The sequence below is a fragment of the Polypterus senegalus genome, chromosome 1 (genome assembly GCF_016835505.1).
Source record: "Polypterus senegalus isolate Bchr_013 chromosome 1, ASM1683550v1, whole genome shotgun sequence".
Taxonomy (NCBI): domain Eukaryota; kingdom Metazoa; phylum Chordata; class Cladistia; order Polypteriformes; family Polypteridae; genus Polypterus; species Polypterus senegalus.
Window position 1 is genome coordinate 145,545,075 of NC_053154.1, and position 17,384 is coordinate 145,562,458.

General features: G+C 38.0%; 1 protein-coding gene across 10 annotated transcripts in view; it reads left to right on the plus strand.

Annotated features, from left to right (window-relative positions):
- The window catches only part of agfg1a (ArfGAP with FG repeats 1a), a 136,409-nt gene that overhangs the window by 70,459 nt on the left and 48,566 nt on the right, over window positions 1–17,384 (plus strand). For all 10 annotated transcript variants that reach the window (XM_039759886.1, XM_039759849.1, XM_039759895.1 and 7 more), the window contains exons 3-5: window positions 11,956–12,071; window positions 13,495–13,657; window positions 13,771–13,951. In XM_039759886.1, coding sequence (XP_039615820.1) covers window positions 11,956–12,071; window positions 13,495–13,657; window positions 13,771–13,951 — 460 coding nt within the window. The remainder of the gene's footprint in view (window positions 1–11,955; window positions 12,072–13,494; window positions 13,658–13,770; window positions 13,952–17,384) is intronic.

The following is a 17,384-nucleotide window of genomic DNA, read 5'->3' on the forward strand; positions in this document are numbered from 1 at the left end:
GGAGGAACAAGCAGAACTGCATTTGATGTTAAACGGGCACTGCATATCAACATCAAAACATCATCCCTACAATAAAGTATGGTGGAGGGAACATCATGATTTGGGCCTACTTTGCTGCATCAAGGCCTGGACAGCTTGCCATTGTTGAGGAGAAAATTAATTCACAAGTCTATCAACAAATTCTCCAGGATAATGTGAGGGTGTCTGTCTGCCAACTTAAGCTCAGAAGAAGCTGGGTGATGCAACAGAACAATGACCCAAAACATTGCAGCAAATCCACAGCACAATGGCTTCAGAAGAACAAACTCCACCTTTTGGAGTGGCCCAGTCAGAGCCCAGATCTCAATCCTATTGAGAAGCTGTGGAATGACTCGAAGAGAGCCATACACAGAAGACAACCAAAGAATATGTAAGATAATATAATATGTGCAGATCTGACCTGCAGTTACAGGAAGCGCCTGGTTGAGGTCATTGCTGCCAAAGGAGGGTCAACCAGTTATTAAATCCCAAGGTTCACTTACTTTTTCCACTACCACTGTGAATGTTGAATGCACTTGTAAAATAAAGACATGAAAGAGTAGAATTGTTTGTGTGTTATTGGCTTAAGCTCATTGTGTATATCAGTACCTGTGACTTAGATGAAGATCAGACTTAGATGAAGATCAGATCACTTTTCATGACCAATTCATGCAGTAACCCAGATAATTCCAAAGGGTTCACATACTTTTTACTTTGACTGTAACTCACAGTAAATGCAAGCAGTTTAAAACTCAATTTTACTGTGTAGTTCTGGCTTTGATAAATATAGCACTTAAGCGGTTAATGTTTTTAAACTTGCACTTCCCAATTACCAGATGAAGCTGATGCCTAAAATACTGCATTCTTTGCCACTTCAGCGATTGCACTGCTTTGATAACATTGCTCCCATTGTCGCTTGTATCAGAAAGGAGCCTCTTTTCATTTCAAGGGTATCTTGCCGAGTTTCAGCTATGTGCTCCCCACTGTGATTTTCAGGTAAATAGCTCATGTTTAATCTCCCATTCTTCAAAGAAATGAATAGTCCTTCTTAAATATCGCTCGAAGGTGCAGTTTAACCACATATTGGTTGTCAACGCGAAATGTTTTAATTTAGTGATCAGGTCGGTAAGGGTACATCTGACTTGAATGTATATTTTAGGCGTCACTTCTCTTGCAAAGTAATTGCGACTCGGCAGTTGTGGGTCAAGAGTTTTGATCACTCTTTTAAAACCATCCTTTCCCACTGTTGAGATGGGATGTATATCTTTTGCTTTGCAGTAAGCAGCTGTCTCAGTGACACCTACCACTTTGAACTTTTTTTGCATTAGGTGAGGTGTGGGTAAATGAAGCTTGCAATGTCATCTGAATTGGTTTAGGTGTTTCGGGTGGCGAATGCTTCATAATTGCAGTAGTAGCACCCTACTCGCATTGAATTTTGTGCTGCTGTTTTAAGTGATTAATAAGATTGGTAGTGCTCCCACTTTCTGACACTTTCTGTCTTTTGGCATTCCCTACATATTATGCAGTTCTGCTGCTCATCTGACCTATGAAATCCAAGCCATCTCCAAATAATTGATCCATTGTTGTTCTTTTTGCATACTAAGTCATCTTCAGTTGTAACTTGTGCATCATGCCCCATCCATGTTGCAAGACAGTTATTTGCATTTATGCAAGCACAAGTAGGGGCGGGGCTGCTAGCAGAGCACAGTAGTGAAGGCTGGACCAGGCAATAAGGTATAAGAAAAAAGGTTTTCTGCAAGATTAAACCAAAACTTTATTTAAACTCTATATAAGCAATATTTCCTCAATCTCTCTATTTATGCCTCATTATATGTTTAAATCTCTATACAGTATACTGTATTGCCCAACCCTACCAGCTAGTCTGAAATTTTCACCTTTACATCCTGCTTCTACCTTTTGACTTGGAATAAGTAATATGCCTTTCAGTTGCAGTTGATGTGTTGCGAGATTCACTGCTGTACATGCTGCTTTTTTTCTGTCTGTATGGTACTAGAGTCTTTGATTTCCTTTGCACACTAGACTGGAAAAAAGTTTTCTTTGCATCCATATTTTGTAAACACACACACACTAACATTACACATGTATGCATGCATTTAATGAAGCACAATAACTAAAAAGCTCAAATATGGTAAGTGAAAGTCTAACGAAATATTTTCAGTTGCCTACCATGAAATGTTTTATTTGCATTGTAGAAGGATGAACTATGACTCAAAATTGCTTTGCACTTCAAAGCGAAAGTTGAAATAACATTCAGCTTACTGGGATGATGGCAAGTCTTCCTCCTCCACAGAGCCTGTAACAGTATATTTCCTTTCCAAATGTCTGTGCATCACTTTTTTTTCTCTAGTGCTATACAAGATCAGACCTACACATTTTGCAACTCAACCTTTTTTTCTACATTGAATGCAAAGTACTTCCAAACTGTGGAAATCTTAATTCGCACCGTTTTTTCTGTCACTTTCTTAACAGTCTGCCATTTTTCAAATGCATTCTCAACTGAATGAAGTAATGATGCAATTGGTACTCAACTTAATGGTATAATAAACTAATCGATACAAATAATTCTTGCTAATGTTTTTAATAATTGATTATGACAATTAGTTGCTGCAGCCCTAGTTTATTATGTGAATGATATGGTTGAGAAGAGTGGTCGATCCAATCTGAACCTGAGCAGTGCTTTGCTACTGGACTTCTGTGCTAGTCACAGTCTATAATGAATCCCATGTTCAAGTATAACGATGTTTGTAAGTGCACTTGGCACAAGAGCTCCAGAGTAGGTCGATGATCAATTTTATAGTCACGTCACCAGATTTACAACCATATGTCTTGGGTACTTGGGTAAAGAGAGGGGCTAAACTGTCAACTGATCATTATTTGGTTATCACATTTGGCAATGATGACGGCCTACAAACATTTCCTTTGAGATCTATACGGTTTTTCCATCTTCCTGAAGGTAGTTTCACGCACTCTTTAGTTGAAATATGTTCTGACTCTTGATAGTTTGCAGATTACCAACAGCAGATTTCAGCTTTTTGTAAAGGTTTTTAATTGAATTCAGATAAGGTCTCATTCAAGCCAGTTTACACAGTATGTTGTGTTTTTTAGCCATTCTTTTCTGCTTTGGAGGTGTGTTGGGTTATTGCTCTTCTAGAAGACCTGCGATTCTTGACCCATACCTAATTTTCTGATATTTCATGATTCCATTAAAACTAGCCAACCCGCGCTGCATAATTATTTATTGATGGGTGAGCACTTCCTGAAAGACACAGTTGTTCAAATGGGATGGGTTTGAGGATACAACTGTGAGTGAATGAAAAGATGGAACTCTGGAGAGAGCAACATACAATTGTCCATGACTGAAAACTGGTTTTGGCAGATAAAGGCATATCTTTTTGTCTGCTTGTAAAAGTAAAAGACAAATTAGAATCTGACGGGGTCAGGAAATTGTCTGCGTGTGAAAGTAAAAGGCAAATTTGAATCTGATGGGGTCAGGAAATTGTCTGCGTGTAAAAGTAAAAGGCAAATTTGAATCTGATGGGGTCAGGGAAATCTGGGGAATAAGGACAGTTTGTGAGGTAGTAGCTGTGATAGTTTTACACTTCAGTACATTGCGGTGAATGCTGGTAACAGTCAGGCAGGCGGGCAAGCCAACAAAAACATTATGCTCTTAGTATGGTATGAATCAGGTTTTTGTAGACAAAGGTTTTCCCTGTTCCTGCAGGACCATCTAAGAAGAAGCATGTTTGTCGCAGATGGGAATCGCTGTATGCAGCGTGTAAAACAGTTTGTGAGGGTGGACGCGGGAGGAGGGTTAGAGTTGGCGGGTGGGGCTGTGTCATGCGCATTCCTATCCTATGATCTCTGTCGTGCGTGCTATGGTCGACTTAGTATATAGAAAGGGAGCCGGCACCTAAAAAAAACAATGAAAAGTCAACGTGGCTCAGAGGTGCATGTTGACTGTAGCAGTGACGAAAGCGACTAAGGCGGCCTTTGGTGAGGTGTTGCGTGTGGGCACATGAGCAGGCAGTTTGCATGCCTCGAGAGCGAGGGTGGACGTGGGAGGAGGGTTAGACTTGGTGGGCGGGGTTCTGTCGTGCGTATCCCATGACTTGGGAGGAGGGTGTGAGTTGGTGGGTGTGGCTCTGTCGTGTGTATCCCATAGTCTCTGTCTTGCGTGCCATGGTCGGCTGCTTAGTGAATTATATATATATATATATATATATATAGATGTTTAAGATTTCTAGCACCAGGAACAGCAAAGCAGCCCTCCTCAACATTATAAAACCTGTACTGTATTTAAGTGTATCGCAGACTCCTTTTATAGGTTTCATTTTATAGCCCGTAAACAAATCACTGGTCTACATTATCAAACAGCTCTACTTTGGTTTCTTCATTCCACACAACTTTTTCCCAGAAAGATTTTGGCTTCTATAGGCAGGACAGAGCTCAAACATGCCTTTTTTATGTAGGTCTTTCAACAAAGTCATCCTCCTTGGCATTTCGCCAAAAGAGCCCTTCTCTGTTTAGTGTGTAGTCTATGATATAGTGTGAAACTACCACTCCAGATTGATCCAGGTCAGCTTACAGCAGTCGTAAGGATTTTTTTATTTTGTTACCGGGACCCCAGGAACATACCCAACCTTGATCCTGCATAACCACACTTGCACACAGAGACATTGATTAGTCACTTCATTGGATAAATGGGTGGCTGTGGCATTAATGAGTTCAATGACTCTCATCCTTATTGATAAAGCTGCGGACATTTGTCATCCCATACTTCCAGTTGCTCTAGGCGGCCGTGTCAGGTCTTGTAGAACCACGCACTTCATACTCAAAAAATTCTGGAAGAATTACCAGGTGTACCCATGTAAGATCAATACTTTCCAAGACACAGCTAGTTTACTGAGGGGAAAGGGAGTTTTCGATTTTATCTGGCCTTATTTTTTTCATCAAATTTCACAAGTCCATAGCTGAAGAACTAAACCACCACACAGGTCAGACTTTGCATGCTAGTATATTAATTGGTATAGTATGTAATGAAATTAAAACCTTTGTTCCAGATGACCCTGCATGGTCAAAGCAGCCCTTTGAAATTGACCGAAATTTTACTTGAGTTTTTGGCTTAGCTATGTTTTGGCCTCAGAAACACATATTTGTAACCAACACATACTTTAGAATTTTTTTCCTTATTCAGATCACTATACTGGCTTTTTGAAAAAGCAATAAACAGAAAAGTAACTATCAGGATTTCAACAGCATTCCTCTCAAATCCAAAAAATCATTTTGGATTTCATTTTCAGAATACCCTAACCGCATTTTAAAAATATTTTTCATTTATTCTACAGTGTCGCTTCTTTTTCACAATACATGCCTTACTTTTTTAATGCAAATTTCATGTTTATTTTCTATCCTAAACAAGCTGAATGCACCATGTGTCAATAATGGTAATCATTTAGTTTTCAATCAGTAAGTTATCAAAAATGTCAGTCATTTTTTTATATCAAATGACAATGTTTTCTCTCATGTTGCTGAACAGAGAATGTGATTCTCCATGGCTAAAAGAGTGTCTGATATTCAATAATGCCACTGTTACATCCCTACAGAAGATGGCAAATTCTAAGTCAGCCAGGTGTGTGGTGAAGATAGTCAATTGACTGTCTCATTATATACCACTAAAGCAGCAGCCGAGATCCTGCCTTCTCACAATCACACTCCTGATTGATCAGATGCGTCCCTCACATTAGACCAGTTTCCTGTTGGAATCTATGTTAGGTGCATGTATAATGAAAAATGTTGGATTGTTGTGATTCTTGACAAGAGTGCAGTGGAATCAGACATCCTGTTATGTTTCATGCATCCAAACTATCGTGTACAGTTTGTACATTGGCCACTGGTTAGTACACCTAGTATCTAGTACCTAGTACCTAGGAATCTAGTTGATCTCAAAGACAAAGATGCCCTACACTCTGCACTTTAATTGAAACAGAATTTTAATAAGTCACATACTGGCTGCAATACCAAGATGTTTACATTTCATATAACTAGTGTATTTAATGATAAATCTTGCAGCTGCTGTTCATGTCTTTTGCTTAAAGTACCTTTGGTGAATTTAATTTTTTCCGTTAATCTTATACCGTAGTTAGTGATGAAGAGCTTGATGATTATCTTTATTGACAAATGGTAAATTTAACCCATGTTTAGAATAGAAAATAAAAATTAAAGATTGACATAAGAAAAGTTATACTTGTTTTTTGAGCTGTGTAGGTCTCTAAATATGGAATAAAAATTCAGCAGGCTGTATTAGTTAGATCTAGGTTTTCTTGAAAGCCTAAACATAGCAAAGCCAAAAACACAAAATATATTTTTTCCATTTTTGAAAGTCTCCTCTTACTAAATGTTGTCTTCTAGACCAAACATTTTGATTTCTTTTTACGTACTATTCCTACAACGATACCAGTGTGCAGAATTTGAGCCTGCTAGGTGGTTTAGTTTTTGAGCTATGGTCTTATGAAATTGATGAAAAAATGAAGCTGTTTCAAATTTGACACCCCTCTCCCCTCACAAAATCTTACATCAAAATAATTTGACAGGATGTTTCCTGGATAACATGGGTACACCTGGGGCCTCATGTATAAACAGTGCGTACTCACAGAAATGTTGCGTAAGAACTTTTCCACATTTAAATCGCGATGTATAAAACCTACACTTGGCATAAAGCCACGCACTTTTCCACGGTACCTCATACCTTGTCGTACGCAAGTTCTCCGCTCGGTTTTGCAGACTGGCAACACCCAGCGTCAAAGCAATGCTACTGTTCCTGTGTGGTTACACCTTATTTTCCTGACGCGGCTTTATAAATACACTGACACTAACCGCATATTGTTTATTAGTGTAACGCATCTGATTGTAATTAACTTGTAACAATATAATGGTCCAGGGAATAGCCATAGTATTCCAAATACCATAACTGCTTTAACGTTGTTACTCTCACTGCACCTTCTTCTTCTTCTTCTTTCAGCTGCTCCCGTTAGGGGTTGCCACAGCGGATCATCTTTTTCCATATTATTCTCACTGCACCACTCAGAGTATTTATATCACTGCATCTGAGTGTGAATCACAGCAGCTGCTGCTCGGAAAGAGAATTATCGGTACTGTATACAGCTTCAAGCACACTCTGCCTCAGCCACGGCAAAACATTTCAAAGCCTTTCCTGTATGGACGCGTATTTACATATAATGATATCATTTTTAAGGTGAAATGCAGCAAAATATGTTTATAATATTATACAGATAAAACTTTAACTTAATTTAAATAATCTATATTCTTCACTGGGAGTGTTGTGAAGGATAGAATAATTAAACATGTACTACGAAGATATTTCAATGTTCCTTAAACGTTTTGAAGAATCGGCGCTCTAAGCTTACAGATGGCTTAACTTCTATTACAGAGCTGATTGTGTGGTGATTGGTTATTTGGGGAAAGAAAAGCAAGGACTGCAGTGGCGGCTACGCCAATATATATTGAATATAAAACAGAAAGAGAAAATAACACAGCGATAAATTTCGGCAAAAGTTAAATGCTTGTATCATGAGCACGAGGCGGCTATGTTGTGTCTGCAACGGATGTGGCCATCCACCGTGCATAAGCTACCTTACTGACATTGGCGTGCGAAGGAGCCACCGATTCTTCCTCTGCCCAGTGCCACCACAAGCCTAGTGCCGCCCCTGAGTACTGCTGCAATAAATTATTTAATCGAAGGTCGCACACAATCACTGCGCCGTGAAAGCCATGTTTAATAATGTGCTTTAACTCCTATCATCATAAAAATGATATCACGTATACATCTCAGTATTTTAGTTATTCAGAGAGCCGTAATATCACAAATGTAATGGATTCTGTGTCCAGTTGGAGGAAGAGAGCCGGTTTAAGAAGCAAGTAGTAATTCACACACACAGAGCACATAGAAGATCAAATAAAAAACAAAGCATTTAACGTGCTACTTTAATTACGATGTGATTTGAGAAACTGGTTAATTAAACGATTTTAAGATGAAGTTTATGATGTTCTACTTTAATGATAAAATAAACTACGTGATTAAAGTGGAAATGTCGAGATTGAAGTTGACATTTCGTGCTTTTTCCCCACTGTTTGCCTTTTTTTCTCTGTACCCTAATAAGCTTTCATATGACACTCAGACAGTGGGCTACAACTCGCCTTTTCACGGCGACTTTGATATGTGACTTTTTTTTTTTTTATTTCTGGCACTGTGCGATTTTGTGAATGTGAGCTTTCAAGTTTCTCCAACACACTATGTCACTCGATCAACTTCCTTTTGTTGATTATACCATGGTTTATTTGAACAAATAGTATGTTTTTCCTTTGCCTCCACTTGGTATTCGCTGAAATTCTTATATTTTCCCCCGTGCTTTTCCCATTGTCTTTTCACAGAAGGTGATTTATATTCATTTGCATATTCAAAGAGGCGTAATTCTGGGAAGAGTTGGGGCGTTACATAAAGCGTGTGCACGGGCGTTACTTTTCACACTGATCGGGATTTATGTAGCAGAAGAACGTGGAAGTTGGAGTATGCACAGATTCCTGCATCTGGATTTTTCTGTGTGTAAGCACATTTCAGCTTTTGTGCTTACGCCATGTTATAGTGCGAGTTCTACGCACGGCGTTATACATGATGCCCAGACATAGAATGACATTTAATATTCTAAATTAGACATTTAATTAAAAACTGAAACAAACGAGGTTGTTACACGTTTACCACTTTTATTTGAATACAAATGCAAATTATTTTTCTCCCTCTACAAATACAGATACAAATAAATGCTGGCTTTGCACATTGTTATGGCCCAGCCACCCTGCAAAGAAACCTTATTTCTGACACTTGTGCTCACAATCTCATTATTTTGTTCATTCCTACATTTCATGAAGACAGGGATATTGATTGACTGGTAAATACAGAGCGTTGTCTTTAGATTAAGCTCCCTCTTCACCAGCACAGACCAGTACAATGCCCCTATAAACAGCTGCTAATGCTCCCAAACCCTACTGGTCAATTTCTTTTTCCATCATTGTTGAACAAGATCCCAAGACTCTTGAACTTCTCCACTTTGGGATGTTATTCAGACCTCCCCAGGAGATAGTAACTCACTGTTTTCGGAAAGAGAAGCATGACTTTAAACCTATAGGTGCTGATTCTCTTCCCAGCCACTTCATACTCTGAATGGAATTGCTCAACTGTATGCCAAAGATCGCAGATAAAGCAAAGAACACAACATCTGCATAAATCAATAATGCTACCCCTTGCCTCCCCAGCTTGACACCCTCACATCATCGGCTGCTCCTATATATCCTGCCCATTAAAACCACAAACAGGAGTGGTAACAAGACACAGTCTTGACGGATTCTGATACCCACAGTGAATGAATCTGACTTAATGGTACTGTGTTCAGATAGAAAAGGATTAGCATGCAAGAGTAACCCTGTTACCCCATATTCCTGCAGCACATTCCACAACACCTTTCACAACACATGTCAAAGGACATGGCCATATGTTTTTTCCAAATCTATAAAGCATGTTATCATATTCCCCTGTACCTTCTGGAAGTTGCACTAGGGAGAAAAGCTGGTCTACTGTACTGTTCCACGGCCAGGGCTAAATCTTTCGCTCAGCAATCAAACTGATTCTTCCCTCCAGCAAGCCTTACGTGGAAGGCTGAGGATCCCTCTTTAGTTGGAACACACCCTTTGGTCCCCTTTGTTTAACATAGGGACCACCACACCAGTCATTTCAAGGGTGCTTTACATGCCTTACTTGTTTTATTTTAAGCACATTATCCCAACAATGTCCTATGCTTTCAACAGCTCCTGACAGATTTCGTTCTCCCCAGCAGTCTAACCGCTACAGAGTCCTTGGACAACAAAATGTGACCAGTACTGTCTCCTGGTAGGAGAGTATGTCAACTGGGTTAAGGGTTTCTCAAAGTGTTCCTTTCCACCGCTGCACAATTTCCCCAGAACTAGTCAGCACTTCCCCATCCGTGCTTAACAATCTGGACAGTGTAACACCTTTTCTAAGGTGGCAAACAGGTTGCCAGAACAACCTCAAGACCATCTGATAATTTTTTTACAGGGAAATCCTACTGCTTGTCTTGCCTTGAGCTTTGTGCTACTGATAATTTTCTCCTTTGACAAACAGGTTTTGGCTGAAAGCTCAGACAAAGAACAGTTCACCATGACTCTCATAAAGGTGCGAATTATAAAAAGGTGTTACCTTCCCAAGATAGGGTTACTGGGACCCTCTTCTGGAGCCAGGCCTGGAGGTGGCATTTGCCAGGAAGCGCCTGGTGATCGGGCAACTCGTATAACCCAGCGAGGCTCAGCCCAAAATGGTTATGTGGAGTAGTCTTGTGGGCTCACCACCTGCAAGACAAAAGGTGAGGGTCAGGTGCGATGCCAGTTTAGTGGCAGGCACAGGAAAGAGAGACCTATATTGACTAGACCCCTGGCAAATGAAAGTGGTTTTGGTAACTTGGAATGTTACCTCTTTTAGAGGGAAGGAGCCTGAGTTGGTGCGGGAGGTGAAAAAGTACTTGCTAAATGTAGTTGGTGTTAACCTCCGCACATACCATGGGTTCTATGAACAAACTTAGGGCTAATCTCTCTCCTGTTCTGGAGTTCCCTTGTGTGAAAGACCTCAGATGGATATGGAGATACTCTCAAGTCCCTGGCTATGAAATTGGAGTTCTCTCCAGTGGATGAGAGAGTTGCCTCAATGTGGCTATAAGTCGCAAAGCAGACTGTTGTTGGAATGGTGTTTGTGTATGTGCACCCCAGAGTTTTCAGCCTTCTTAGAAAAGGTGCGTGAGGTGCTTGAAAGAGTGCTGCACAATGACACTGTAGTCTTACATGGGTGACTTCAATGCTTATTGTTGGGAATGACACAGACACCTGGAGGGGTATGATTAGGAGGAAGGCCCTGGCAAATCTGAACCAGAATGAAGACTTTTTATTGGATTTCTGTGCTAGTCATGTATTGTCTATAATGAACATCATGTTCAAACATGAGGGCTCATAAGTGTACCTGGTACCAGAGCGTGCACTTTAGGCCAAAGATTGACAATAGACTTTGTAATTGTATCATCTGACCTGAGAACAGCATGTTTTGGACTCTTGGATAAAGAGAGGGACAGAACTGTCCGTTAATCACCACTTTGTAGATAACATTTCATGCTTTTGATTTTTTATGTATGATTATGATGGTTGGATACCTTTGACACTGAAAATAAGGAACAGGAATGATAGTAACCTTTTAAAGAATTTACAACCATTATTCCTAGGTTATTTCTTGGGCTAGCAGGTGAGTCTAATTTTATTGCAATGAGAATCATTTCCTTCCAATCATGGCAACTAAAAAAGAGCAGAGCAGATGCCCGAGCAAATGCCACTGAATGCTGAAAGGCTGCAACTATTTCAGCATCAGACCCACTAACTGTTCAGGGGAAAATAACCAGAACACCTGGAAAACCAGACTGAAAACCATGATGATGGTGAAAATCTTAAAAGCTAAGTTAAAAAAAGCACATTACATTGTTACCATGTAACATACATAAACACTTGATAAATTCTAATAAAAAGTTATAATAAAAACATACAGTAGTTTTGTAGGTTTAAAATTGATCTCCAAAACAGAGAAACTATGAAATAACAGTTTATTTTATTAGACTGAGGAGCCCAAGTAAAAACAGAAACCAAGGGCTGAGTTTGAGAAACACTGTCCCGAGAGAAAGGTTCCATTGTCTTTGGTATTCTGCATTTCCTTTTTTTCTTACACATTTATATGAAAATAAAACCATAAACTGTATGGCTCCTTACAACCTTTCTATACACTTTTCTTTTTTAAAGGTATGCAAGCAGATTTGGCTAGGATTGTATGATGATAGATCTTCTGCAATTCCAGACTTTAGGGAACCCCAAAAAGTTAAAGAATTTCTTCAAGAAAAATATGAAAAGAAAAGATGGTAAGATGAAAGGAGCTTTATTTAAAAATCTTGTCTTCATGACAGTATACTTTGCTTCTGTGGTGTTTGATTCATTCTTTGTCTATTCATCTGATATTTTTAAACCATGAAATCATGAATACAAAATTTACAGAAAAATATTGCATGCTTTAAGATTTATAATATTTTTTCTTCTTTTGTTGTCTTCACCAAATATTGCTTATTAGAGGATCCAAGTTATTTCGAAAGAAGCCAAAGTATTATTTTTAAACATATTCTCAGGCAAACAATATGGGATGTCTTTCTTTGTTGTCATATTGTCTTTACGAAATAAGTTAATGTTGATGAAATGACATGTTCCAGAGTTAAAATAGATATTTCCTTATAATGCATATTTGTACTCTGTTAGTGTTCAAATCTGCACTCAGCAATGTGGGTTCATAAAATGGACACCTGGATTAAGTTAAACTTCCATTTGTAGCTTCTCAAAATAGATTTTCAGGAAAGTAACCTTGCAGTGTTTACTATGCACAATAATTAATATTACCTCCTCACATTTAGGCTCTTGAGTAACTTTATATGTAGTCAGCATCTGAATACACTACAGTAGGGTAACTCACCTTTTAAGCTTTCAGTAAACCTTACCTTCAGTAAATTCCCAGAGATTTAATTGTAGACAAGACTACAACACAATTCTTTGGAAGGAAGCATGAAGTATAGACTAGATAGGGACATTAAATTTTAAAAGTACCACTTAATAATGAATGGGAAACCTATCGGCTTGTACTACATACTAGAGTATACTTTTTTCCCCTCAGTCCTCTTTTAGCTTCTTGCAGGTAGCAGTACACTATTGACTTGCATGTGGACTGAAGGTCTTACATGTGTAAGAGACTAATATAATGTATGTACCTGTTGAAATGTTCTCTATTTGTGTTGACCAGGAATATGCTTGATCAAAATTATATGGTCCCTAAAATAACTTAGAACTTTGAAGAAGATTGTCTTGATAACTTTTGAGAAGTTGGAATATGTTACCATAAAGATGTTTTTTAGCTCTGATGAAACAGAGTTCATGTAGTTAACATTTTCTTTATTCTAATGAGGCATCTCCTCATTTTTGGTAGAAGTTTTAAAATGTTATTGTATCTGCAGACTTTGATCAATAATATTCATTGGTACATATTCTGTGTTTTTACTGTACAATCTAATATTGTATTACTCAACATTTATTTTCTTCTGCTTGCTGTCAAAATAATAAAAATAATGTGTCGGCAAAATTAAAATTCTTATTTGATTTTACCATTTTATTGAAATTCTGAATGTGTTTAACTGTAACTAATATGTTGCTAAACAGAAGCCTGCATTATCATCATATTTATAGGCGTACTTAATGCTGTTTAAAGCTTTAGTTACATTTGTTTGACTACATGTATTATTTTAGGTATGTTCCCCCGGAGCAAGCTAAGGTTGTAGCCTCTGTTCATGCTTCGATTTCGGGATCTTCTGCTAGTAGTACAAGTAGTACACCTGAAGTACGGCCACTGAAATCTCTTCTTGGTGATTCTGCACCAGCACTGCATTTAAATAAGAGCACACCAAGTCAGGTAAGGAGATATCAATATTGTGCTACCACTGCATATGTTAGTGTTTTTCCTCTCTAGTTTTTGTTCAGATAAACAAAATTCCAAAAGTAATATTAATTATGATTATTCCACAGTCTCCTGTAGTTAGCCGGGTCCAAGTACAACATCAGCAACAGATGGCTCAACAATTTCAGCAGGAGAAAAAACAGTTTGACCTCCTCAGTGATTTAGGAGGTGACATCTTTGCAGCTCCAGCACCTCAGCCTGCCACCTCTGCAAACTTTGCAAACTTTGCACATTTTAACAGTCACACAGGTATGTTTATTTAAATATGCAGCAAATAACAAAATAGAATCATTCAATTTAGTAAAACTGAAAAATGTTGAGATACTTAATAACAGGAAATACAACTTAATTTAATGGGAATTTGGAATGTGCACTACTGAAAGTATGTTACATAAATTTGGGTTAAAGTAATCTAGTTGACTCTTTCGTAATTGATAAAAAGAGCAATATTTTATTTGTACTTTGTATCCAGCACAAATGATATAAATTAAACCTTTTATATTGTCCTTATTTTTCTTTGTTTGATAATGTTTTACATTTTTAAAGCTAAATTTGTCTCTGTTTTCTTATCATCTAGGGTATGGAGGAATATTTTGGACAAAAATTAATCAATAAATCCAAAAATAAATAAAAGTACTGTGAAATGTAGTGAGGATAATAATAATAATAGTAGGTATAAATAATTAAATTGTATATATATATATATATATATATATATATATATTTTTTTTTTTTTTTTTGCTTATTTCTTTGATTTTCATGAAATAATTATTTATTTTGACATGCACACAACATGAAATAAATGGTGGGCTGTACCAAGTACTGCTTTTTAATTGGTTAATCGTCTATAGAATAGATATAAACCTTTGGCCATCAGGTCTCGCATTTAAAGCAAACAAAAGTTTTTTAAATTAAATTAGCTGGTACACACAGTAATTCTAGACAACTTTTTCTTGCCCTCAAAACTGACACACATACTCACAACTTTGAGAAGGTGAGAGAGCCACAGAATGTCTAAATTGAGAAAAGCGCATTCGTCCACTCTGCAGACGATTTGCCAATCAAAAACATTACCCACTTTAGCCCACCCTCTCAATTATGAGTGAAAGTGACAATTTTCATTTCAGGGCTTATTTCATATTGTTTGCTTTGTCAGTGAAAAAAATTGAAAGAAAGAAAAAACAAAGTAATTAGAGAAATACATAAAGAAATAAGCACACAAATATATTTTGTGATACATTTAATTATTTATATTCATATTTTATGTTATTTATTTATTGACACATTTCATAGCACTTTTATTTATTTCATGATTCATTTAATGTTATCCAAAATAATCCTTCATATCAGGGAACTTTTTGGTATATTAAAATGTATTTCTGCAATCAGATTTTAAACCTGAATTTTAGGTATTTCTGTCTGGATAGCAAAATATTTTTTGACTTTTTTAAAGCCACAGCTGTCTTAATTTTCTAAATGCAAGGCAATAATGAAATGATAAATTCAAATACCTGGATGTAATTCAACTCTAAATAAAATTGGCATTATTACAATATTTTGTTAGTACTTAATATCCTGGGTGATAGTTCTTTATCTTTAATTGTTATAAGAATAAAAAAGACCTATATAATATGACACCATTTTCATATACAGTAATCCCTCACTATATCGCGCTTCGACTTTCGCGGTTTCACTCTATCGCGGATTTTAAATGTAAGCACATCTAAATATATATCACTGATTTTTCGCTGGTTCGCGGATTTCTGCAGACAGTGGGTCTTTTAATGTATGCTACACGCTTCCTCAGTTTGTTTGCCCTGTTGATTTCATACAAGGGACGCTATTGGCGGATTGCTTAGAAGCTACCCAATCAGAGCATGTATTACATATTAACTAAAACTCCTCAATGCTATAAGATATGCATCCCGCCCGGAGCTTGATTGTTTGCTTGTCTCTGCCTCTCTCTCACCCTCTCTGACATTCTCTGCGCCTGATGGAGGGGCTGTTTGCACAGAGGCTGTTTGCTTAAAAGATACTGACGCTCCTCTAAAAAAATGCTGCTTTATTGCGGTGCTCGGCATATTTAAAAGCGCACGTATTGATTTTTTGATTGTTGCTTTAATCTCGCTCTCTCTCTCTGACGTTCTCTGCCTGACAGAGGAGATGTGAGCAGAGGGGCTGTTTGCACAGAGGCTGTTTGCTTAGAAGATACTAACGCTCCTCTAAAAAATGCCGCGGCAAACTTAAAAGCACAAGTATTGATTTTTGCTTTTCTTTGCGAGCGAGCTCTCTCTCTCTCCCTCTGAAATTCTCTGCTCCTGAAGAGAAGAAGATCTATTTGCATTCTTTTAATTGTGAGAAAGAACTGTCATCTCTGTCTTGTCATGGAGGACAGTTTAAACTTTTGACTAAAGGGTGTTATTTCATGTCTAGAGGGCTCTAATAATGTTAACAGTGTGGGAGAGTTTATAAGGGCATAAAATATATAAAAATAACTACACAAACATATGGTTTCTACTTCGCGGATTTTCATCTATTGCGGGGGGTTCTGGAACGCAACCCCCGCGATCGAGGAGGGATTACTGTAATAGCCATTTTGAGTATTTGATTTGGAGTTTGTGACTGGCAACATGTAAAAGGTAGAACTATTTAATATATTTTTTCCCATCCCCAAGTAGAGTTTGGTAAATGCACTTTTGCTATTTTTTTTTATAATCTATACTAATAAAAGGCAAAGGCCTCACTGACTGACTGACTGACTCACTCATCACTAATTCTCCAACTTTCCGTGTAGGTAGAAGGCTGAAATTTGGCAGGCTCATTCCTTACAGCTTACTTAACACAAGTTTGGCAGTTTTCATTTCGAAATTCTACGCGTAATGGTCATAACTGGAAGGTATTTTTCTCCATTTACTGTAATGGAGTTGAGCTTGAAAGCCGTGGGGGGCGGAGTTTCGTGTGACATAATCACGCCTTCCACGTAATCACGTGAACTGACTGACTACGCAGTGCGTAGAAAACCAGGAAGACCTCCAAAAAGCGCTGAAGAAAACATGCATTATATAATTGAGAAGACAGTGAAACAATAAGAAGCGAGCGAGTGACATATACTACCATATTCATGAGTGCAGCTACTTCGGAAAGAAAGCAAGTTTTAAACCTAAACTTTAAATTAAGTTCATAGACAGGCTGCCGCTGGCGTTTCTAATGCCCATGGGTAATGCAGGATACAAGTTTAATGAGAGGATGCAGGATATAAACGAGAGTTTTGATCACTTTGTAACTAAGTTAAAATTGCAGGTGAAGGATTGTGCTTATGCAAATTCTGAGAGACTGTGTTTGTGGGGGATTGACACTTAAGGCGGTTGGGGGAGTCACGTTATCATCTCCCCTCCCATTTACCTTATTTTGGTTCTGTAATAGACTGCAACGCGATGGCCGTGGGAGGCGGAGTTGTGTGTCGCATCATCACGCCTCCCACGTAATCACGTGAACTGACTGTGAACGCAGTACGTAGAAAACAAGGAGGAGCTCCAAAGAGCGCTGAAGAAAACATGCATTATATAATTGAGAAGGCAGCGAAACAATAAGAAGCGAGTGACGCATAAAAGCATATAAGTGCAGCTACTGCGGAAACAAAGCACGGTGTAAACCGTAAGTTTAAATTAAGTTTATAGACAGG